At 46.4% G+C, this 24,041-nt stretch overlaps 3 protein-coding genes across 5 annotated transcripts; 1 reads left to right on the top strand and 2 right to left on the bottom strand.

Moving 5' to 3' along the window:
- Window positions 1–1,477: 1,477 nt before the first annotated feature.
- Window positions 1,478–9,954, bottom strand: LDLRAD1 (low density lipoprotein receptor class A domain containing 1). Its single transcript, XM_072932855.1, has 6 exons — window positions 6,676–9,954; window positions 6,238–6,292; window positions 4,555–4,689; window positions 4,086–4,223; window positions 3,478–3,606; window positions 1,478–2,778 (listed from the first exon to the last, which is right to left on the bottom strand). Exons 1-6 carry the CDS (start codon window positions 6,694–6,696, stop codon window positions 2,633–2,635), a joined length of 624 nt encoding a protein of 207 aa, XP_072788956.1. The 5' UTR covers window positions 6,697–9,954; the 3' UTR covers window positions 1,478–2,632.
- Window positions 9,955–10,097: 143 nt separating this feature from the next.
- On the bottom strand, window positions 10,098–18,399 carry TMEM59 (transmembrane protein 59). 2 transcript variants are annotated; one of them, XM_012575345.5, is made up of 8 exons: window positions 18,028–18,399; window positions 15,933–16,038; window positions 13,700–13,794; window positions 13,349–13,501; window positions 12,997–13,081; window positions 12,602–12,686; window positions 11,771–11,879; window positions 10,098–11,063 (listed from the first exon to the last, which is right to left on the bottom strand). In XM_012575345.5, the coding sequence occupies exons 1-8, from the start codon at window positions 18,382–18,384 to the stop codon at window positions 10,908–10,910; spliced, it is 1,146 nt and encodes a 381-aa protein (XP_012430799.3). In that variant the 5' UTR covers window positions 18,385–18,399; the 3' UTR covers window positions 10,098–10,907. The 2 variants fall into 2 exon arrangements, with proteins under 2 accessions (XP_012430799.3, XP_002197997.5); XM_002197961.7 differs by having other exon boundaries at window positions 12,602–12,683.
- A 41-nt stretch (window positions 18,400–18,440) lies between these two features.
- TCEANC2 (transcription elongation factor A N-terminal and central domain containing 2) lies at window positions 18,441–23,875 on the top strand. Of its 2 annotated transcripts, none has more exons than XM_072932854.1 (4): window positions 18,441–18,637; window positions 19,602–19,739; window positions 20,947–21,140; window positions 22,932–23,875. In XM_072932854.1, exons 1-4 carry the CDS (start codon window positions 18,532–18,534, stop codon window positions 23,118–23,120), a joined length of 627 nt encoding a protein of 208 aa, XP_072788955.1. In that variant the 5' UTR covers window positions 18,441–18,531; the 3' UTR covers window positions 23,121–23,875. The 2 variants fall into 2 exon arrangements, with proteins under 2 accessions (XP_072788955.1, XP_002198009.2); XM_002197973.7 differs by having other exon boundaries at window positions 18,444–18,633; window positions 19,598–19,739.
- Window positions 23,876–24,041: the final 166 nt, after the last annotated feature.

The following is a 24,041-nucleotide window of genomic DNA, read 5'->3' as shown; positions in this document are numbered from 1 at the left end:
AGGCAGGACACAAATCACTGCAGCTCACCTGAAATGAAGCTGCACTGGGCTTGTCAAGTACCATGGGATGTTTACAGTGCTGCTGGAGCAGAAACCTCAGCCTGAAAGCACAAGCTGTGCTGATGGGGCTGTGCAGAGGGAGGGAGCACAAAGGATAAGCACAGGCCTCTGGGAAGGGAGGCAGAGGCAGTAACACCTCACCAACAGCCATTGCAGAAGCCCAAAGTGGAACACAAGTCCCCTTTCTTTCTCATTTTGGCCCAGGAAATGAGAGCTGGAATGAGGTTACTGTAGAGATTATGCTCTGCAGTTGTAATATATTCTCCCTTACAAGCAAATTCACTGCATTTCAGATCATTCTGTGGGTTTAAAACCCATTTTCAGTGTGCCTTTAATACACTAACCGTGCTTCTCCATCTGGAAACACTGAGGGGCATTTATAATTCAAATATTAATTATGCAGATCAGCTGTAAATCACCTGGACACTCAGACCTGGTCTGTGTTGGTCTGTGCAGCTGTAATGTGCAGGTAACTGTTAAACATTGAACTCCTGCCCTGAGTTTTTCCATCAAAACTGGCTGAGGTGCACAGGGCTCATCAGTGTCCTCTTAGGCCTCATGAGGCCAAGGATTTTCTACAGCTTTCCCCTACTAGTGCTTCTTCAGAGGGTATCTTCCTTTTACACTGGTACAGTTTACCATAATTCATCACCAAGAAAAGCAGCACGTCCTTGGAAACCACGAAGAGGCCAAGAAAATGAACTTCAGCTCAGAAATGCCTAAAGAATAAAACCCCTTTGTTGTCTTTGCCTTACTGCTGCATTTTCCAAAGAAAAGGACTACACACAAACAAAACGGGAACACTTGCACTGAAATCCTACTTTCTTTTCCCAGAAACTCAAAGCTATTAATACCTTCCCCTGACAACTACATCAGCTCTCTTCTGAGACAGATTATGGCACAAATTGTGACTCAAAACAGTGGCTCAGTGGGGGGGAAGATGTGCAGTCTTCCCTCTCAAGCTGCCTCTGGTGCAATTGCCACCATGGAATTTTTGGCCACCCCTTCCACCATTGGAGACATGCACATTTTTTTACCAATCCTAATTTTGCCAAACTCTTTACCTGGGCCCTGTGTTGAGCGTGAGGGTTCCTATATATATATTTATTTTTTTTTTTAACAGCTGATTAGTTCAATCCTTACTGCACCGGGATGACATTTTATAGGCACAAAACAAGTTGCACACCCTGGCCAGGCCTGGACAGAAACAGGTGAGTAAAAGTAGCTTTAACATTCCCCCATGCAGAGTTCTGCCATCTCATTCCAGGCAGAGTGTGAGTCACAATACTGTAAAGCTATTTATAAAAAGATCTCTCAGATTTCCAGCTATATCCCAGTGACAAATTAGAAGCAACATTCACCATTGATCTGAGTTACAGTGACAGGCAGAGCTGCAGATCACAGGACTGAGAAGAAATGAGTGAACAGGGGTTTATTTTTAAATATCTGTGACCTGAGGTGGCAATGGCAAGAAGATCACCTCATGTTTTTTTTTGGGCCTAGAAAAGTAAGAGTATTCACTGTAAATGTAGGGTTTTCCTCGATGTTTTAGACACAGATGAGATTTTCCAAGGAGCAGAAAAAAACCTTATCTTTCTTAAATTTCAGTGTCATGTTTGTACCTATATCCTGAGGACTGCTTTGAAGGCTTGGCTGCCTGATTGTGCCCCGCTGGCAGAGGAACAAAACCAGCAGCAAACAGATCCAGAGTCATCCCACATCACCCTGGGAGCAGCACCCGATTTTCTGCTGCTCTCTGCTCCAAGGCTGAGACTTCCTTTTCCTCCTTTCTTTGCCAACTTCAGTGAGAGCCATTCCAGCTCCATGGCTGTTCTCAACCTGATGCTGCAAAAACTGCACAGCCCTGGGTGAAGAGCAGGTTATTTACACGCTGGTTCCTGCCCTGGCTGTCAGGGACAGCTACTCTGTCACAGGGACATGATTTATCCCCCCAAACCCTGAAACTTCTCCAGTTTTCCTTGCCATTACACTCTCTGTGCTGCCCTTCATGGTTTGAGAAAAGAGCAGGAGGTGGTTTGAGCAGCATCTCCCCATGGTGTCACTCCCAGCACAGCATGGCCACGGAAGTGTCCCAGGAGCATCAACACAGAGCCCTCAAAGTCACTGCTGAAACCATCTGCAGTTGTGTTCTGAGCCCAAACAGAAGCTTCTCCTCCTGCCAGGGAAGATCAGACTATGAAGGTGTGTTCACCTCACCCCAGCCAGCTCCTGCTCCTCGGGGCAGCTCTCAGCCTGGCTGCCTGCAGAGGCCCCAGGGCGTCCACAGAGGAGGAACCCCTGGCCCAGGGCTGGGAAGCACCTCCAGCCCAGCATCGAGCCAGTGCTGCCCAGGAAGGAAGTGTCACCTTCACATGGCACAGACTCCTGGCAGCTGTCCCACAGCCAGTGTCCAGCTGAGGGCTGCCACACGCCCTTGGTCCCTGTTCGGTGTCACTGCGCTGCTGGGGAGGATTTGCTGGGGCTGGAGCTTCCCAAGCAGGTGGCAGGGCAGGACCCTGAGGTGACAAGTGGGAAGCACCCTGCTGTCCCCAGCAGGGATGGGTGCCAGGATTCAGGCTGTGCAGAGGAACTCGTCGGACCAGTCCAGGCAGTGCTGGGTTCCATCCCGGCACAGCCTCCTGGGGATGCAGGAGCAGAACTGGAAGTGTGCAGGGCTGCAGCTCCACCACTCCTGCCCGCACGGGGGGCAGGCGGCCGCTGGGGAGGACAGAAAAGAGAGAACTGAAATGCTTCTGCTGCAGTGACCCCCTCCCTCCTTCCTTCCACGGGTAAAATCCTTTCATCCCCCAGCAGAAAAGCTGCTGGTCACAACCCTGTGACTGTGAGCCCACCAAAGCAGACGCTGGCTTGGTGCTACTTGTCACAACCAGAGTGTGACATTGCAATGACCTCCATGGCAGAGAGGTCAGCCTGGGGGGAACAACTAACTGTTTGGGGTTTTTTTTCCCTTTTCTTTGTTTCCAAAACCACCGGGGCGACTTAGGAACAAATCTGCTGCTCATTTTAGCAAGACTCAGCTCCTGCACAGCTTGGAGATCCACCCATCTGCTGACCAGCTACCAAAGGCCAGTTTGAATGGTTACTACTAACTACAGCCACACATCCTGATGAAACTGCTCCACATCAGCAAGCCACGGAGGAAGAGCCATTTTTGGGACTGGGAGCAAAGCACAGAGCCTTTCCTCTCTCAGGTGGCACCAGGCTTTGATGCAGAAGCCTGGGCAGCCAGGGGGACTGAGCCTGCATGGTTCACACTCACATCCTATCCCAGCTATGCTGTGTTTCAGTGGTGGGTGCCAGCCTCCAGGCATTTCCAGCAGCATCCACCAGCAGCACACCTGTAGAAGCTGTTGCCACCCAGCAGCAGAAAAGCCAGGAGCCAGCAGCCAGACTTACAGCCCCACGTCTCGTCAGAGCAGTCCCCGCAGTCGTTCATCCCGTTACACCTCTGGTCAGCATAAACCCAGGATCTGGGGCTGCTGCAGTAGAACACCAGGTATCCTGGAAGGCTGTGGGGCAAGTCACCTGCAAGGGCACACACACAGGACTGCTAAACTCCCCCAGGCACAGACACACCGGCTGAAACAGGGATGGCATCCACCAAAGGCTGCTGCCAGGACACTTCCCCTGCAGTATCAAATGGGGAATCTCTGTCGTGGCACACAGGAAGGCTGCCCCAAATTCTGCTTTTTTTAGTTTTTCCCCCAGGGTGACTGAACTAAATTACCCATGTAGGCATACAACTTCACTGATGGAGGAAAACTACATAATGGTTTACAAATAAAACCCTAGGAAGATCAGACGAGCTTGGAGTCTTTAATTCCTGGCATTCCTGCCAGGTTTTGGGCAGTGCCACCTCTCAACATCTGCCCTACAAAGGCTCTATCAGGCCTATCTGCTCACACAGGCAGCCAGAAGCACAGAGCAGGGTTAGAGGAACTCTGGCTGCTGTCTCACGACTGAAAGACCAGCGCAGGGGAGATGGTCACAACAAAACCACTCACCACAGAACTGTTCCTGCTCATCCTCTCCGTTCCTGCAGTTGCTGACTCTGTCACAGACCCAGCTGGCTGGGACACAAGTCACTCTGTCGTCACACAGGAAGCCTGTCCTGTTATTAGGGGCTGTGCAGAGGCGGTTCACTGAGGGGAAAGCAAGAAAACCTTTATTTTCCAGTATTTTTGTGATACAAGGAATAGATCAAAGGGAGTAAAGGGGGGTTTCTGAAATTAACTTTATGTTCTGGAAATAACCAGGGGTCAGGATTAATTTCTGGTAGGTTCATGGCAGAATCTGAAAACCACACCAGTAGTCCTAAGCATGACTACCCAGAGTTATGCCAGCCCTACGAAGCAGGACAGAGCCAGGGAATGGCTGGTGGCCATCTGGGCTGAGCAAAGCTGGTCCAGCTGTGCTCATGCAGCACCATTTCTGCCTCCTTTACTGAAAAAACAACCACTCTTGGCATACAACCTGGTGCCCGTGGCAGGAGTGCCAGGGCTGCCACCCCCGAGGCCACGGCGGCCACGAGGACGAGCAGCACCACGGCAGAGATGCAGAAGTGTCTCTGTGTGCAGCCAGTGCAGGCACCACACGGATGGCAGCGGCCTGGGGGAGGCAAGAGAGAGAGTGAGGGGTGAGGAAGGGTCTGGGGGGTTTCAGAGGGGAGCAGTGCAGGGACACGAGGCTGAGGTTTTTGGGGTTTCTGCGTGCAAGGCTGGTGGGGGCTGCTGGGGGCTAGGGCTTGATAGTTGAGTTTAAAGAGCCAAACTCCACCATTAAACACCTCCTCAGAGGGAATTTTGCTGCTTGCAGCGTGGAAGAACTTGTGCTGCTGCTACAGAGTACTGGGGTCAAATGGCACAAATCCCACATCTCTGCAGCTCATCCTGTGGGCTCGGATGCTGAAGGATAAAGGCCAAACCCCTGCCCTGCCCCGTGGGACAGCAATGACACTGAACCACACAGGGCAGGCTGGTGTAAGGCTGGGGAAGGTGCCCTCCCAGAGCCCATAACAAAACTCCCCAAGAGGTAAGATTACATTTTACAGCACTTCAGGTTCTCTGCCCCAAGCAGGACTCCCACTCCCACGGAATGAGGCTGGATTATCAGCACAGAACGGTGAGAAGGAACTGAAGAGCTGCCCTTTCCCTCCCTAACAACATCCCCAGAGCACAGCAACCTTCCAGGGACTCCAGCTTTCAGAAAGTCAGGTACATAAATCAATGTATGCCAATCCCACAGTCACTGCAACACAATGGGAGCACAGGGAGGAGCCACGCCAGGCACCTGCCCTCACCTCAGCAACCTGCACCTGCAGCTTTGCCTCTAAACCAACAGGGTATTTTCCTCCATTCCTTCCTATTCCCTGACCAGCAGCAAAAAATATCAGTGTGGTCATCTCAGAAACATGTAACCAGTCACTTAAGACAATCCTGCCTGTATAATTGATTTTGGTATATCTGAACTTTAAAATCTTTAATTAGAATTTAAAAAATCTTTCAGGAACAGAAAGAACTTTTCAGATAGTATTTGTCTTAGCTATGCTTTGTGTTTACTTAGTTGTTTTAGTGTTCAAACTGAAGGGAAGGGACAGCCTTTGCTCAACAGCAAAAGGATCCTGATTCCAGCAACCTCCCCCTCTGTCATGCTCAAGCAGGAGCCAAACACAGAAGATTTCAGCTCAGAAGAGAAATGGTGAATTATAGCATGTCTGTGTCTACAAAACACCTCTGACTACAAAGCACAACAATTACAAACAGACTTGAGTATAAAATAATGGAGGTGATGAAATGTTGCAAGCTGATCTTCAGGCTTGCTATTTGTTTCTGTTTGATCTCACCTCATCCTTCAGAATATGGGCAACATTTGCTGAAGTTTGGCTATTAAGACATAGGGAAAGGCCACAGCAAGCTCATTATGAGCCTTTCTGTGACAGACAAGGATCACCTATGATACCACGATACATATGACTGCCAGCTCCAGGCCAACACAGAACAGCTGAAGTTTATTAATTTCATAGTCTGGCCATTTCACTACACAGAAAAGAGGAAAAATCAGTCCAAACAGACCATAACTGTGGTTGTAATTTATATTACATTGATAGTTTCCATTGATTTATACTTTAATAATAGAACTCTGCATTTTATTCATTACCTCTTTCTCCAGAGAAGGATTCTGTTGAATCAAAAGTAGCTACATCACTGTTTCTCTAGAAGGAAAGGGATAAAAGGGATTTACAGAATCCCACAGCCACACAAACTTCACCTTTCTAGTTCTCACATCTTACCCAGGATTACTTCATGTACTCCATTATTGTTACATACAAGCAAAAATTGCCTCGGTGAAAACATGGCCCACCTTTAATTCCCAAAACAATCAATCATATCCCTTTTTAAACCTTAATTACCCATTTGTAAAACAAACACTAACCAAGTCCAGCACTTTATATCAACTCTTTTGTATCAAGGTAGGTAGAAATAACTCAAAATCTCAGAGAAAGCAGTGGTAAAGAGGTCAGACAAACAGCACTGGCTCAAGAACACATGTACTTCAGGGAACAGCTGTATGTAGAATTTTTCTGAAGAACTGTACCTGGGGATGAGTTTTGTTCATGCTTCCCAGAGCTCCAGGGACCGCAGGGAGTTCTCTGCACCTGAGCACAAGCGAAGTTACCAGGATACAAATCCAACAGAGGCAGGAGAGCAAGGAGAGCAGCTCACAGACAGGAGGGGACTGGCAGGGCAGTGCTGAGCCTCTGCTCAGTGAAAGCAAACAACAAACATCTCATTCTTCTTGTCCCAAACATGGTTTCGCAACAGGACATTAGACAGCTCAGAGTAAACAGAGATTTAGGAACTGAAGCCCTGCTGACAGGCTGGAAGACAAGCACTCACCTCTAGCTCATGCTGACTGCATTTATCCCTGTGGTCATGGAAAACTCCCCCAAAGCAGAGCCTGAGGGAAATGAAAGTCTCATCTTCCTCAAAGTCTCCTTTCTCCACAGCTCCTTCCCAAGACAGAGTTGTCACACTGCCCTTGTGGCAGAACCAGCCCAGGCTCCTGCCAGATGATGGGATCTCAGGAGAGCTGTGCAGGGTACAACCATCTGGAACAGCTTCCTTGCTTGGGCAATGAGCACAGGCACAGGAAATCCTCCAGGGTCCTTTTTTACTTGAATGCTTGAATTTCCAGGCCTGCAGGAAGGCTTAGCAGCTCAGCCTGCAGCAGACATGAATTTACAACATTGGAGCCTTCTAAACTGGCTGCAGGTTTCAGCACAGGTCCCACAGAAGGAGTTTTACAGCTTCAAGGATGAAATCTCACAAGCAGGCAGCTTTTCCTTGGGGGTAGTGGGGAGAAAAAGCATTAAGTTTTTGAGGAGCCTGGGTTATTCTTGCAAGAGGGTCCACAGGACTCAAGTGCTTCCAAATTGTTGCCACCCCACAGGCCACGACTCCTCCTCAAGCAAGACAGTCCCACAAGGCTGTGGAAGAGAGGCTGGCAGCCAGATTGTCTCTGAGCTGGCATTGCCTTGAATTTACTCAAAGCACCACATAATGCCTGACATGGAGGAACAACTGCAGCTCACCAGCTTCCCTCTCCATCCCCACACACATCCCACCCTCAATTATCCCGAATTAATGCATTCCTCATGGCCAGGGCATCTCCAACCCTGCCCTCACCGACCAGCCAGAATTAAACACACTCTTGCAGGAGCTCCTCCTTCAGTACAGCAGCACCAATTTGTCCAAAGCAGAAGCTTCTCACGGGAATACATCACTACTAAAGGTGGTGCTAGAAAACTCCTGTTTCAAGGAGAATTTTGGGTGAAAACATCCAATACCAAGTAGCAAACAGTCTGCAAGTCTGGGCAGCCACTGCAATGTGGAAAAATGTCAGACTAAGCAGATCTTAAGTTCTGGATCTCTTGCTCTTCAAAGAAGTTTCAGTTTCTAATCAGACTTGATACAGGACTATTTTGAGCCTTCATAAAGCTTATTAGGAGTTTGGTAACAGCCCCGTGTAAGAGCCAGGTAAAGCAGGCCAGCTGTGCATACCCTGCAAATCAATCTACAGTGAAGAGCTTAAAATGTGGAGTCAACCCACCTTTGAAGACAAATGTCTGTAAGAGATGTCCAGAGAAGGGCAACAGAGCTGGGGAAGGCTCTGGAGCACAAGTGTGATGAGAAACAGCTGACAGAGCTGGGGGGCTCAGCCTGGAGAAAAGCTTCTCACTCTCTGTAACTCCCTGAAAAGAGGTTGGAGCCAGCTGGGGTCAGGCTCTTTTCCTCCCAATTACCAAGCAACAGGACAAGAGGAAACAGCCTCAAATTGTACCAGAGGAGGCTTAGATTGCATAGCAGAAAAAAAAAAATCTTTACTGGAAGAGCTGTCAGGCTTGTGGCCATGTGGATGTGGCACTTGGGGACATGGTGGTGTTTGCAGTACCAGGGAAATGGTTGGACTTATTCTTGGAGGTCTTTTCCAGGCTAAAAAAACCCGATGATTCTACAACCTGACATCTACCACCATCTGTTTCCTGCTCCAGGATTATCAGACTCAGCTGTAGCCAACCAGGCAGTTGGATTTTAGAGCAGTTACCCCACATCAAAGACTGCTTAGAGTTCAAAAAAACGAGTTCATGACAGCGATGTAAGAAACATAAGCAAGCTCTTCTGAAGTTAAAAAAAAACCAGACAAATATCAGAAAAGCTGAAGAGGCAACAGATATCAAGGTATCCAGTATGATAGAAGGTTATTGTTAATTCTAGCACCTAAAAAATCCCCCAGTTTCCCCCAAATGTACCTTGGCTATTTCTGCCAGCAGTGATTTGCACACACTTAAAGAGGGTCACCTCATTTGTGTCCAGATGATTTAATTCTAAACCCAATACAGGTTCAGTTGAACACATGCCTAAAGAGAATATAAAATGCTTTCCTCCTGCAGTTTCAATAATTTAAGGCTCTTCATTTAAACAGTGGTTTTGAGCAGAGATCAAACCCAAATTGCAGCCTCTGAAAATGGAGATGTCAGTAAGTCAAACATTTAACAAAAAATGAACAGGAAATGACATTTTGCAAAGCCAAATACCAAGACAGCTTAAAGAGTCCATTTAGATTAGAAATCTTGAGAAACGGTTCAATTACTTGCTATGATCTGATTTTACTGAGGGAAGATCTTTTGACAAGTTTACAAGTACAACACTCACCAAATTCCTCAGGCTCTGGCTCACTCTGGATACAGCAGTGCCAAGTGCCAGTGCCACAGGCACAGAGCTCTCTGTGACCCAAGAGCACATTGCTGAATCACTGACTGCACTGCACAGATCACTCAGCTGAAATGCCATTAAACAGCAAACAAAAGACAAAACACCCAATGAAAGCACAAGTTGTTTGCTTAACTCAAGCCCAGGGCTGTAAGCAATGGAGTTTTGAAGAGAAAGTTTTGTGAAATCAAGTCACCAGCCTAACAGAGGTTGTACTGTCCACGCTGGAACAGGCAGAGCCACGTGTGCACAGAGCTGCTCCCTCTGCAACCACATGTAATGGTAAAGGGAAACATTTAAACAGACTTGCAAACCTTTCCAGAAGCTATTCAGTTGGAAAAACGGGGATTGCTGCAGTCTCTTCTGGAAACCCCAAACCCCGCAGTGCTAAGATGGGCACTGATCCCTGAAGCACAATCTCCATAGCTCTTCGTTACCTTTTTTAAACCTTTGAGGAAATTCTGTCTAATCAACAAAAAAATGACAGTGAATTGAAGACTCTGCGTTCTAGCCAGCATTCACTCAGACACCCTAAAATAAATCACCAACACCCCCAACCTGCCAACACTGTGGGAACCAGCATATAATAAGATCCACAAAAAATAGGTTAGACATGAGGGACATTGTTCATTGTTGCTGTGTTAGTAAATCACAGCAAAATCAGGTCACGTTGCCCATGAGGAAGGCTACAGACAGGCTTTCACACTGAGCCTGTTGTGGTCAATAATTAACCATGGCAAACAGCTCTATAGTCAACATTTTCTATACAGTCAATTTTATTTGTCTGCTCTCATTTCTCAGGAATCAACTTGTTTCTGTAAATGAAGTTACAAGACCAGAATAGTTAATCAAGAACAGAAAGTCGAAGTTTTCAGAAAACACAGGTGCTAACTTTACAAGCAATTTAAGACTTTAAGTTTGACAAAATAACCGACCATGTAATGTTCTGCATGTGAAGGGATATGTCTGTAGATTTTAACACGTTTCCATCTTTCACAAGCTGAGTTCTAGCTTACAGTACCTCACAAATGCTTTCCACCTTGAATATTACCACACTGTAGAAAAAATATATTTCTATTTTTGAAGACAGGGTTGTTTGTGCATGGACATTAACAAGTACAAAAAAATTCATCAGATAATTTTATAATATTTTCTCTTAACTACAACAGAAAGTGCAACACTAGAAAGGCATGTCCTGCCTACTTAAAATGTTTCATACCTTTACAAAGCTAACTCTGACTGTACACATTACATCCTAGAACACACAAGTAAATTTAAAAGTATCCTGGCAGAAATATGGAAAGCATGCTTACAACTTTTGTAAGCAAAAAGACACAATAGCAAACACCAGTGAAAAGTGATTATACCTGGAAACAAATTCATGTCTGAATGTCTGAATCTTCTCTACTAGCTGAAAACAAAATCCTGTGACATTTGTTGATTTTGCAACTTTATTTGCATTTAAAGACTGGCTGCTAAGCTTCTCAACTGAGGAACCACCACAATCAATCAGGAGTTTCTAGTTCTGTTAGAATTAGTCTACCAGATCCAATGGATTTAAATTGCAGATTGATCCAGATTGACTTTTGTAGGAAGAGGTCCTGCTTCTTCATGTTCCTCAGTCTTGCATCTAACCACAACAAGTGCAGAGGGTGGGTACCTGTTGAGTTTTTGCTCATTCATGTATTCCAAATCTCCATAGATGCTCAGCTTCTGAAACATTTAAACAAGGTACTTTAAGACAAAGACTCTCCATATTGTGAATAAAATTAAATTCATTATGCAGCTGCGTTCCAGGTTCTGATGGCTGCAGCCCTGCAGCACAAAGCTTTCTGTAACATCTGAAATTCAGGGCTGGAACTAGACTTGCATCCAGAAGAAATGTATGAAATCTGCCAGCACAAGGGTGGATACAGTGTTTGTGCAACAGCTCCTTTGGCGTGCTAAGACTGAGTGAGGACTCTCTGGGCACTGGGAGAGTGCCTGCTCCCCTCCATGAGACTCTGCACTCACCAATAACTGTGCTGTCACTCTGCTCTCACTGCTGATCCTCCTGCATTAAACCCATACTGGCTCCCCCCGACCCTCGGAACAGCTTCATTCCCAGAGAAATGAGAATCAGCCTCCATTTGTTCAGAGACCCTGAAGGCTGTTCAGAGTACAGCACTACAAACCAAAAGACATTGTGTCTGAATAAGGCTCAGAGCTCCTGTGAGCCACAGGAATGAGCAAGAATGCTCAGCTATAAAACCATCATTTAAATAAACAAAATTGGTTTGCCATCTACAGCTGTGGATGGCAAATAAGAAAACCCTCCTTAACTGAACCTCCCCCAGATATTACTTAAGTCTCTGGACAGCTGTAACATAAAAGCAATATAATGAATAAATTCCAAATACTGTAGTTCTGAAATGCAGTACCTCAGATGGAACATACTGCTCTACAGCTGTAGCTACAGTTGCACAACAAATCCAGAGCAGCACCAGCACTGACAGGACGAGTGTAGTGGTTAAAATCCAACTGGAATTTCTGAAATGAGAAGAATGTTGATAGATTTCATAGACTGAATACATGACAATGGACCTCTAAAAAGTATGGCTCATTTCTGACTGTCTTTCCTGCCAATTCATTAGTCTCTGGCCCTTCCAGCTACACAGCCCACTGCAGACTCCTGGGTACTTTAATGCCTGTTTGATATCACAAAAGACTTGCAGGATTCTTTTATGGGGCCCTAAGAATCCTCCTTTTAAATCTGTTTACAGATTTAAAACCAGATTTTTCTGTTATTCATCTGCGGGACAACTCACTGATTCTTTATGTGTGAACTTTTAAGGAGAAAATAAAAAAGCTTTAATAAATACATACTGAGTATTTTCAGCCTGGACACAAGACATACCAGTGTGCTACATAACACAATCCCAAAACAAAGTGCTTTGCCCTAAAACACATCTGGAGCTAATGAACAGGCAAAACACAGTATTTTTTAAACAGCTCCCAGAACACACTCAAAAAACAGTGCAGGAAATTATCAATATGTTGCTCACTAGAAATGGAAAGGGAAAATCCAAGTTGGCAGGACAGCATGCAGAAAATACAGGGCCAGCACAGCAAAGCAGCACTAGTGGTCAGATACAAAACTGATGCTGTGCATCCTGAGCCTACAGCCTTGGATACCTTGAGACCTCCCAGCAGGGCTGCACAGCCAGAGGAAAGGCCTTTACAGGGGGCACAGACAGTCAGGACATACATACATGGACAGACACTTGAAGAAGCTGTCGTTGGCTCGCTCCTCGAAGAGTCCCCGGAACGTCTGCGAGCTCCCAGGCCGTCCGTCTGCTGAGGCACAACAGCACAAAGAGAGGGCACGAGAGCAAGGGAAGGGAAAACCCACACCCCACACACTTGGTCTGTGCACACAGCATAAAAGGAAACTTTTAAAACAGCCCCAGCTTGCAGCCTCCATTTGCAGCAGAGCTCGGTTTCTACCGCACTTTGCCAAGTGCACGCAGCGCGCTCCACACAGTAAATAATTACATTGCAGCTTTCTAAAAATTTGCTTTCATGTGCCACCTGTAACGTCATTTTTAAAATTTGCATGACAGGGAACATTTGCATTTACTCTTCCAAAGTGAAAAAAACAACTTACAGGCTGTTTTACTCAGCGACAAGGATCCTTTTGTATCTCCAGTTTCCTGATCAAGCTGTGGAACATACTGCACTTCTGGCTTTGACTAAAACAAAATAAGGACTTATGAGATCCTGCTAGAAAGCTTTCACTAGTTTTGATTATTTACATTTTCAGAACTAATACAGAAATTAACCTTAAGACATGCTCCATTCTTTTTTAAGTTTGAATTTTTAAATGGTTCTAAAGGCAGTGAAACACTAGGAAAAACTAAACACTTGTGATGGTGCTCTAGAGTTTTTTCTCTGGCTAAAAGAAGCAGAGTTGAAGTCAGCAGCCAGGACACCTTAATCTCAATGGAAAAAGGAAGCACCTGGAATATAACAATTTTGCCGTCGTCTGCTTGAAGGTAGAAAGTCCATGAGGATGTTATGAAGCTCTGAGCTGAGTCCATCATGTCACTCCAGAATGATCTCACCAGTGTCAGAGGGAAGAGGAGATGAATTCGTGGCATCAGGGACATTAACTGCAAGCACAACATTAACATTTGTTCCATTTATTTTTAAGGAAAGGACAGAAGTTACATTATTGCTCACTCCTCACCTCATGTCTAGATTCAGTCCTTAGGAAGATTTATTTTCCATTTGAAGAAATTTAAAAAAGAGACGACACACACTGAACAGAAACAAGTAGGTGGTATTTGAAAAACATGTCACCTACTTACTTGCTCTTGCCTTAATTCAGCAAATGGCAACTGGTTCTGGCATCCAAGATGGCAAGCATATTGTTCATCAGATTGGGAGTATGCTTCAGTACAGGCTGCAAGGGAGAAGTTCCCCAAATGAGATGATAAATTCTGCATTTTAGTTAAGAAAACATTCTCAGTATAAGTTGGATCAGAAACAAAGCAGCAGTTGACAATCCCATTTTGCAGGGGAAGATATGGCAATCCCAGGGTAGCATTTGCTCTGAGGTCTAATGACAGAATCAGAGCCTCAGCAGAGCAGGGAGTGGAAATCTGGCTGCAATCAGAGCAAATGATCACCAGTGTTACCCTGGCTGAGCTCAGGGATGCAAGCTCTCATTGATTCTCCCACCACCACTACAGCTTTCCTCTACATATCACACAGAACATCAGAGAACAGAGATGGAATCCTAAAGAGAACAGAGGGACCATCAGTCCATTAAACCCCTTTGAGGTAACAGCAGAAACCATGGTATCACAGGAAAATCAAAGGAGCATTTCCTGCTAATACAGAAACTGCACTGAAAGTATTATAGAATATTTTCTTATAAAAAATGAAGCTAACTCTTTGTTTTCGAGAGAGCTTCTATTAATTGCTCACTAGAGATCACAAAGACCAAGAAACCTAAATTATTTGGAGAGAATAATTTAGTTTATTCTGCCCATGGACAAATCAGACAGATGATACACAGGCACAGCTCTCCTGCATGACTCTAGAGCTTAGGTGGACAGTGTTTTAGTAGCACCTGAACTAAAGAATCCAACCAAAAAGCAACACAGAGGACAGGAGCTCTCACAGTTTTCCAGAGGAGCAAATGGACCACCACAGGGACTAAGAAGCTAGCAGGAAGCATGGCAGCAGCAGCTAAACGTTTGAGTGCTCAGCTCATGGTACCTGAGCAGCCATTCCATGCTGTAACTGCCACCAAGCCAGTGTTTGCAGGAAGCACCAGAGACAGAACTGAGCAGAGCAGCCAAGATGGATCTGCCAAGCACAGAACACTCAGGGCACCCACCAGCAGATTACAGAACATAAGCCAGCAAAGACAACAGCCCCAGGAAGAAGAGTTAAATCAGAAATAAGCAACTGTTCCATTACTCTACATGTGCTCTATTGCCACATTACCCTGCTTTATGGCACTCTTTCTTCTGTGGTTTGACAACTACACTGACAGGCTGTATCACAGCTACAGTGTGACAGGCTGGAGCATTAGCCCATTTCTGGAGTATTTACTGCACTTTTGTAACACATTAGCATCTTTGCATGACAGGCTTTCTGCTTCCCTACCTGAGCTGGCCACAAGCTACCTTGCTTTCAGGAGCTACTGAGAGGACAAAAGACTCCCCTGAGTGCTGGCCTGGTGCTTAATTGTATTGGTAGTAAAGGTGCAGAGTTCCCACCTTTCCTTTCTGAATACAACTGTGACTCAGCTTCCTCAGTATTATAGGAACAAAGTTCTATACAATTCCAAATCCACTCTTAATTGGCCTGTATCACACACAACCCCTGGAGGGACATAAGGTGTGGCACTTGGGGACATTGTTTAGTGGTGGGCTTGGCAGTGCTGGGGGAATGGTTGGACTTGATGATCTTAAAGGTCTTCTCCAACTGAAATGATTCTATATTTCCTCTTCACTGTTACATCTTTGCTGTAACACAGACAGCCTGAGAGAATTAGTAACCAGTACTTAAAGGCCTATTCCAAACGAAGCTGTAGCTCATTCCCAAGGGGTTAGCTACAGGAAAACCTTAGTATGTAGGCTAGACCACAAGTTACAAGGCACAGTGAGATCTGTGCTCTTGCTCCACTGAACAATTTGCTTCTATAGACAGATTTGTCAGGACTGGCAAATGGGACTGATTGTCACAGGGAATTATTAAAAGGCAAGTGTTATTTGCCTGGATTTCCCCCCAGGCATTTTGCGTTTTCTATGACAAACTGTTTATAGTAAAATGCACTACTTCTAATTTATTTACAGACATTGATGCTACTTGAGAAATTCAGGAAAACAGCAACACTGAGGAGAATTTCACAGACAACAACCTTCCCATAAGACTTTTTTTATATATATATTCTGCATATAGACTTAAAGAAGCTGTTAAACAAACCCAAAGCAATTGAAAGGATGCCACCAAGTCAAGAGCAGCCTTTCAGACACTGCAGCTGTCCCTGCACTGTGTGTTCAGCTGATGGGGTGCTGCAGGGCTCACCAGAGTCACATTCCTGTTTGGTGCGATTCAAGTCGGCGCCGTCGTCCACGAACTGGCAGATGGAGAAGAGCCGGCAGCCTCGCTGGCAGGCGTACAGCTCCTCTTCCTGGGGAGGCAAAGGAGAGGCTTGCACACCTCCAGTCCACGACAAATTGTCAGAAAACAAAGCATTTTTCTGTTGTTTGGCTGGGTGGTTTTGCCCTCCTTCCCTCCACCAGATGTGCAGCCGGCCCAGTGTGAAACGGGATGAGCTGCAATAAACCCGAGCCAAGCAGCACGAACAGCTCATGGATTTACCTGCAAACCTGGAACAGCAAATGCTGCTTTGGAATTCCAGACCCACAACTCACAACCACAATGAATGTTTTAGAAAGTGCTGTGTTTGAAATTAAGACAGTGCTGTAAAAGATTTATTGATGTTTAATCCTACAAAGAGCAGGAAATCTTAATTCTCAGAATTTAAATGGTAAAACCCAGCAGGAAAGGACCAAAATCCTCTAATTTGACAGTGGAATACAATGTATCTAAACAGACTAATGACTCTAATTAGAGCTGCAACAGAACTATCAGAAAAAGAGATTACTTTCTGATGTCCTATATAGCATCCTGGTTATCTGCCTACTGCCAGCTCCACAAACACAAATGTTTATTTATTGTATTGAACTGAAGGGCAGAAGTGCTTCCCCACTGCCAACAATCAAAATTATGCAAATACAGAAATCCTACACCTAGTATTTCTTCTGTCCACAGCTCCAGGGGGATGGATGTGAATTGAAGCCTCTGTGACAGGAGTGTCCCACTGACCACACCCTGCCACTGACCCATGAATCAGAACTCCAAAGCCAGCAGCCACGCAGACTGCACAGGTGCAGAACGGGCTCTGAATTAATTTAACAACAACCAAACACCCCACCTCTTGTACAGCCTGCTGTAAATGACCTGGCCATTGGAACTGAGGCCACTCGAGTTCATCTGCTTTAAAGGCACAAGAGTAGAAAATTAAGAATATAAACTAAAACTCAAATCTGACACTGACAAGGTGGGTGGTGCTGTAGCAGAAAACGTTTTGTAATCTGATATCCAGATAAATGAACTGTACAGGTATATTTCCATCACAGTCTCAATGAAGTTTGTCTTATTTTCTACCCATGACTAAAACAAATTGCTTTCAATTCCACCAGCAGTTTTGTGACAAACAGAACAAACACTAAATGTAAAAGATGTGACTGTATTACTGAACAGCTCCAACAATAGACAAAATTCTTATTCAAAAAGTAAAGTAATAAAATTCAAAAGTGCAATATACCAAAACAAGCTATCTAAATTTACTCATATTCCACACAACTCCCTGTTACTTTCCATCTACAAAATCCACCTGAATTCCATGGGGAAGCAGACAAAGCCCTGTTACCTGATCCTGGCACTGCTCCACTTGCCTGCTGCCTTCCTGTGAAATCCCAAATACGGGGTAAGAGTTCCACCTGCTATACAGCTGCAGCTGACAATGAAGTTTATTGCCAACAAAGAACAAGGATATATGAGATTTGTGATCTGGGATTTTCCAAATTGAAGCCCATAGTTCAAAGGCGTGCCAGCATGAACCAACAGCAAACCCTGGGGGATGAAATTAAATTCCTATCAGACACAACTTCAGTATTTTATTATGAGATAAAAAGTTCCCATGAAGATTCTGACGGGCTACTTGTTTGACATCATTTATGCTTCACCCTTCAACATCCAAGAGCCGCCCTGACTCGGGATCGTGACCCTGCCACGAACGCAGCACTGTTTCAGTGCCCAAAATATGGAGCAGCCCAAGCCAAATTACAGCTGCCTTTCTAATAATAGAATGGAAAAAAAAGAGCAGCCAAACGCCCCAAACCCACAAAAGCCCCAGCACTGACAAAGCTGTACTTTGACAACAGCGCTTCCCTGGCAAGCGGCAGCCTACCCATCTATTTACATCACGAAGTATGTGTTTTTGGAGAAGAGACGGAGCTGCAGGGGCAGAGGGGCAAAGGAAGGAAGGAAGGGCCGTGCCAGCCCGGGCAGGCCGAGGGAAGCGGCGCAGGTGTGGGGAGGGGCCCGCCCGTACCTTGGGGTAGGTGTGCAGGGGGTAGGTCAGCTGGCAGGCGCGGTGACACGATGCCGTGTTGCCCAGCACGGAGTCGAAGGCCTCGGAGGAGGCGGCGGGGAGCTGTTCCGAGGCGGCTCCCGCCTGGATCGCCAGGAACAGCGGCAGGAGCAGGAGGAGGACGGCGAGGCCGCCCCGCCGCACCGCCATCTTCGCTCCTCCGCCCCGGCACCAGCCGCCGGCAGCCTCTCGCGAGATGTGCCGCTCACGGAGCTTGCTGGGAAGTGTAGTCCGCACCGCGGGGCATCCCCGCCCATTCCATAGAGCCTCGCCCCCGGCGGAAACTACTGCACGGAAAGGGCGAGGCAGCGGCACCATCTTCCGCGCGCTGCCTGCTGGGAAGTGTAGTCAGCACCGCGGGGTACCCCCGGCTATCCCATAGGGCCTCGCCCCTGGAGGGAACTACCGGGCGGAAATGGCGAGGCCGCGTCGGCGGCTTCCGTGAAGGAAAGCGGCCGGGCGAGCATGGATCGGTTCGTGGTGCGCTGCGCCCGCGGCCCGCAGAGCCCCCGCCGGGCCGCGCCCGCACCCCGCGTCTGCCGGCAGGTCACCCTCGAGTCCCTCAAGGCAGGTCACCGATGGGAGGGAGCGGGGGCCCGGCCCGGCCTCCCGCAGCACGGGCGGGGCGGCGGTGCGCGAACGCCGGTTCTGCACCGAAATCTTTGCAGCGCTGCGGCGGGATCCGAACAGGGGAGTGGTTGTACAGTGCAGAGGGCTCTGCTGCCTTGCAAGGGGGGCCGTGGGTTAGAACTCGGCTGGGCACACGATTCGAGGACAGCCCGCCAGCCGCAGTATTTCCAGCTGGCTCTCATCCCTTTCCAGCAAGGAAAACCTTTCCGTTCATTTCATGGATGTCGTGTGTGAGACCTGCACGAGAGCTGAAGCCCTCTTGGTCACCTGCTTGTAGAAACACAGCAGCAAAACATTTGCTGCACCAAAAAGTTCATCGAGTGTGGAAAAAATCAAAACAGTGGTGCATAAAGCAGTGCAGTTGTCTGACCTGCACTGCTGAATAAGATGCTTCGCATCCAAAATATGAGGCTGGCACTGTTTGCAGTCTGCTCTGTCAAGGTCTGTGGCAAAACCAGTGAAAAACACTGCAACTGTGCAGTGTATTCGGGTTTGCATTCATGTTCCCTAATGCTTTGTTTCTCACCTTGCTGGCATTGTTTTATTCTATAGTCAATCTGAGCTGGATTCCAAGGATAATCAGCCACCTCCCTCTTCATCCCTTTTCCTATTTAGAAACATTTATACAATGGATTCCTTAAATTCAGAACACTTCCAGGAGGAGTTTGCTGTTACGTGCCCAGAGTTTGGCAGACCAGGGTGAAGCCTTTCACTTTGTTTGCTGGTTACTTCAGTCCTGATTTGCAGGAGTTTCCTAATTCCAAGCAAGCACCCATTATATATTCTGTGCCATGATCAATAATTCATGTACTGATAACAGCCCCATTAGCTGAGAGGTAGGTGGTGTCCTTACTTATCATAACAATATTCCACTTTCATAAGGAGCTTTTCTCTTTCCCAGAGAGTTGTGGTTGTGGAAGACATAAAACGATGGAAGTCTATACTTGAGCTTCCTGGGCAACCAAAAGAGAACCTGATGGAAGCTTTGGAGGAGCTGAAGAAGAAGATACCTTCCAAGGAAGTGTTACTTTCTACTAAAATAGGTACATCTGGTCTATCTAAACTGTGAATATTAGGCTGTCTTGTGTCTGCTTGGCTTGTCAGTAGACTAGAGATTAGTTTGGAAGCTTTTTAAGAAATGAGGAATTTTCTGGCAGTGAAATATTGTTGATATCAAGCCTGCAGTTTTCACAGCTGGTACTGAAAAAGTCAGCTGTCCTCTGATTCCTCCCAGGAAATACTGCATCACCCCTTTTGTGGTCAGAGCTTTGAAGAGCTCTCCTTGGTAACTCTGTGGTTTATTCCTTCTCCTGCTGTCAGTGCTCATTTATCTGATTTGGCTGAATCCCCTGAAGGTGTGAGAAAATCTCAGAGTGGCCCAGAACTGCTTCCTGCATCCTCACGCTGAGGAATCCCCAGCAGATGAGCAGCTCCGTGCAAATGGCACAGCCCGATGCCTGCCTCTTCTCCACAGGACTTGGGGGAGGGATAAGGGTGACCACATGGTCCCTGCCTTTCCTGAACGGGGAGAGCATCCCGGCCTTTGTTTGCCATCAGAGCAGCCGGAGCTCTGTTCACAGAGCTCTGGAAAAGCAGCTGCAATCCGCCCCTTTCCCCATCCTTCTGATCTGTTCCGTTTATTTAGGCTTTTCCCGGGATTTTTCCCAATGCCTGCCTGAATAGCTCCGGCCTGGAGGAGGCACTGAAGCCTAACAGTGACATCTCCTGGCCAACAGCGCTCCTGGCCAGGGAAAAACACCCCTCTGGAAGCAGGAAGGTTCCTTTTGTCTCCTCGAAGGGGAAAGCCTCTTCTGCACTGCCAGGCCTTCTGGGTGAGAAAGGTTCTGCTTGGAGTCAGCGTGGTGTTCCCACGTTTAAATACTACAGCCATCACCAGCAACATCTGCTTCCTTAAAGGGGTTCCCAGCTAAAAACCAACACTTTTTGTAGGCCAAGCTTAAAAACCTTCACCAGATCCAGGATCAGTGAAAACAACTAGCGCAGCTTGTGTTAATAAGTGTCGCTCCACACCTGGGTGACTTGGGAAGGTGATTTTCACAATTCCATGCTAATTTCTCAAGCTCCATGCTGCAATCCTTGTAATTTTCTGTTTATGTTTGTGTCAGTGCTTTGGTTGTTTTGCTGAGGCTGCCCAAGCTAAGAAGGTGTGTGGCTGCTTTAGGATTTGACCGGTGTCAGTTGTATTTTTGCCCAGGTGCCAGTCCCATGGGAGCTGTTCCTGTTTTCCAGGTCACACGGTGAACAGGATGCGCAAACACCCTGACCCGGAGGTGTCCGGCCTCGCCAGGGCCATCTGCAGGGAGTGGCGAGCCTTCATCAGGGAGCACTCCAACAGGCCCTCCATCGAGGTCAGGAGCGACCCCAGGACCGAGGCCTTCAGGAGGAACGCTCGGAAGCTGCTCTGTGAAGCTCTGGAATTAGAGGTGCAGTTCTGTGGCTCCAAAAATCCCTTCCTGTGGGAACAAGTTAAACCTTTTCCAGCCAAGCTGGTCCTGCCTGCTGAGTGGGGACAAGACCAGGTGATCCGTTCCTATTTTTAGGGATTCACAGCACATCCCTATTTATAAGTAACTTCATTTGCAAGGTAGATAATGGTTTTTGGTTGTTAATCAAGCGAACCTGCTAATTGTGAGTGAGGCCTCACATTTCTCTCTCTCTCAGGATTTTTCACAGAGGTACACAGAGAGAAATGTGCTTGCCACAGAGGTGTATTTGTTGTCATTTCCATAGCCTGTGAACAGATTACTTGTGTGGCCACTGCAGTTGGGCTGTACAAGGTGGAAGTAAATAGAATATGAAGTTTGTCCTACTAAACAGCTATGAAAGCAACAGTGGGACTTTTTGGGTGTTTCCTAATTAAATATTTGCAAATTAAAATCTATAGCAAAAACGGAGAGGCAAGGTTGATAGTATATAAAGTGGTGATAAATACCAAATCCCTCAGGTATGTTTAACTAAATGAACAAGGCTCTGCTGTAAGGCTAATAACTAGTTTCCTTGGTCTATGAAATGCCATAATAATTTTAATTTTCAATTTATTCATTAATTATCTTTCAATGGCAAGTCAAATTATAAACATTCAAGAGTTTGAAAGTTGTGTGTTTGCTAGCTGTGAGAATAACCTCTCCAGCTTTCAGTCTGGGACAGCACAGAAGGATGGTTCGCTGTAGGAATGCCTCAGAAAGGTGGGAGCTCGCCTTTGGTGAGTCCAGCTTAGTTCTTAAAAAGCACAGCTATGCATGGTAATTACAGCGGCAATAAAGTCTAAATCTGTGGAACATAAAGATTTTGTTCCTAAAATGAGAAGAATTGGGTAAAGCAGAATTGCTTCTGAACAGGACTCACCTGAAAACACCTGCAGCCACCACATGTGCAAGCAGAGGGCACAGCAGTTGAACTGCTTATTAAGGCAGGGAAGCCACAGCTGCTGTACTGACACCTGAGAGGCTGACAAAAGAGAGAAGGGAAGGTGGGACTGAGTGGATCCAAGGGGCTTTTTAGTGATGGGTAGCAAAACTCGTGTGGTGAAGGATTTGCACGAATACTACTTAGCTCACTGGAATCTCCTGCGTGCAATGCATGGAAGATTCCCCATCACAAAAGGCAGGAGTGAAATTAAAACCATTTCTTGAAGGGTGGGGGATTTCTTCCTAAACTGTGCTGAATTACAGGTTTTGGCACATGTTGAAGCAATAACTACATAATTAACATTTAGCAAATTCCTTTCTGCATTCTTAATTACACCTCCTTCTACAGACAGAGATCCCACATTTCCCTTTATAGCACCAGGCAGAGTTGCCAAGTGTTTGGCATGTCTTAGAGTTGCTGTTGGAATCAAGTTTAAAATAGTATCCAAGGTACCTTATATCAGCCAGATCAAAAGTGAGCTTTATGGAGACACTACAGCATAGCTTATAATTGCAGTGAGCTTGATACCCAAAGCTTGTCACAGATTAGTTTCCTGTTGTGATGGCAAAGTACTGTCACCCAGCTGGAGGTGGGGATATGTTCCCTGCCACTGACCACGCTGCCTTGTCCCTTAATTGCTAGGGTGGAATTAAATTGCTCTTCCTGTTACACTTGTGATGGGAAGCAGATTTCCTTGAATCTAAGCTGATTAATGAAGAAACACCGAAAGGCACCAAACTCCAATTTCAATCAGCTGGCCTCCTTATTAAATGTAAAGATCTAATTTTATACTTTGCTGTTTTCAGATTGATCACCCACTGGCTGAAAATATTGAGCGCGAAGCTTTTCATCTGTGTTCCCGCCTCATTAGCGCTCCGTATCGCCGGGCCGTGCGAGCCCTCGTCTTCTCATTAAAGCACAAACCTGAGACCCGAGCAGGAGTCAAGGATGGCACACTCACTGTCCCTGCCTTTGTACAGAGCCATAAAAAGTGAGGTGCTGTGCTTGATCCCGAGGGAGAACTTCCTGTGCCTGCATCTCCGTGGAACTGGGAGCCCTTCCCGCGGTGAGGGCAGTGCAGGAGGGCTGACTGGTGACTCCACAAATGGGGCTGCTGGAGGGAAGGACTAATGATGGAATGGGTGCTGGAAATCTGACTTGCTGGAAATCCATGTGGGCTTGTTGCAAGGAAAGTTTCTTCTACTCTTCTGTGTCTTTTCCATCCTTGCTGACTCACCTGTTTCTTTCTTCTGCCCGTTTGTTGTAGCTCAGTTTAGCTCGATCCCTGAGGTGGATCTTCAGGTGTAATCAGCTGAATAACCCTTTTAAAGGAGCAGCTCTGTGCTCCGCTGGCTGGAAATACTGGTAATTATGGGTAATTGGTCCATGGGAGGGGATTCCTGGGGGATAAGTGCCAACTCTAGTTAGCCCTAAATCAGCCATGTCTGCTGCATCTGGGCCCGGCCTGTGGCAAGAGCTGTTTTGCCAAGGTGATTTCCCTTTGCTGCATTCCAGAACTGGATGCAAAATGGATTTCAGTGACTTCCATCTTCTTAGTCATCCTGTGATTTGGGGGATTTTCTAAAGCCCCAGGGTAAAGGTGCTATTTAATGCCTCTGCTGTTCAAGGAGCCCCCTGTTCAGCCTTCCAAACCTCACTCATGATGTAAACATGGTGCTTGTTTTTACTGTAATGTGAAAAAAAAACTTGTAATGAATTATCTAAATAAAACTAAAATACTCCCTTTAAAGGCTTTTTTTCTCTAAAAGGAACAGGGTTCAGAATGATTGCGTGAACAAATCTAAGCAACAAACTATTGTTTGAATTCTTTCTAGTTACTGAAAATTCAAATTCTTGCCTCTATATTTGCTCTGATTTCTTTTGTGCCACAAGTTGTTTTGTTCTCTATAAGCTGT

This window comes from Taeniopygia guttata, chromosome 8, assembly GCF_048771995.1.
Source record: "Taeniopygia guttata chromosome 8, bTaeGut7.mat, whole genome shotgun sequence".
In the NCBI taxonomy this organism is placed as follows: Eukaryota; Metazoa; Chordata; class Aves; order Passeriformes; family Estrildidae; genus Taeniopygia; species Taeniopygia guttata.
This window is presented reverse-complemented; position numbering and strand designations above follow the sequence as displayed.

Excerpts from the sequence above, each read along its gene's own strand:
- LDLRAD1 (XM_072932855.1), bottom strand. The coding sequence starts at position 6,696 with ATGAACAAAACTCATCCCCAG. Across the intron at positions 4,690-6,237 it reads ATCCTTCTCTGGAGAAAGAG|GCCGCTGCCATCCGTGTGGT; the intron begins GTAATGAATAAA and ends TGCCTCCCCCAG. Across the intron at positions 4,224-4,554 it reads ACTCCTGCCACGGGCACCAG|TGAACCGCCTCTGCACAGCC; the intron begins GTTGTATGCCAA and ends CTTTCCCCTCAG.
- TMEM59 (XM_012575345.5), bottom strand. The coding sequence starts at position 18,384 with ATGGTGCCGCTGCCTCGCCCTTTCCGTGCAGTAGTTTCCGCCGGGGGC. Across the intron at positions 16,039-18,027 it reads CCCTGCACACCTACCCCAAG|GAAGAGGAGCTGTACGCCTG; the intron begins GTACGGGCGGGC and ends TTGCCTCCCCAG. Across the intron at positions 13,502-13,699 it reads CTGAATTAAGGCAAGAGCAA|TTAATGTCCCTGATGCCACG; the intron begins GTAAGTAGGTGA and ends TTGTGCTTGCAG.
- TCEANC2 (XM_072932854.1), top strand. The coding sequence starts at position 18,532 with ATGGATCGGTTCGTGGTGCGCTGCGCCCGCGGCCCGCAGAGCCCCCGC. Across the intron at positions 18,638-19,601 it reads CCTCGAGTCCCTCAAGGCAG|TTGTGGTTGTGGAAGACATA; the intron begins GTCACCGATGGG and ends TTTCCCAGAGAG. Across the intron at positions 19,740-20,946 it reads GTTACTTTCTACTAAAATAG|GTCACACGGTGAACAGGATG; the intron begins GTACATCTGGTC and ends CCTGTTTTCCAG.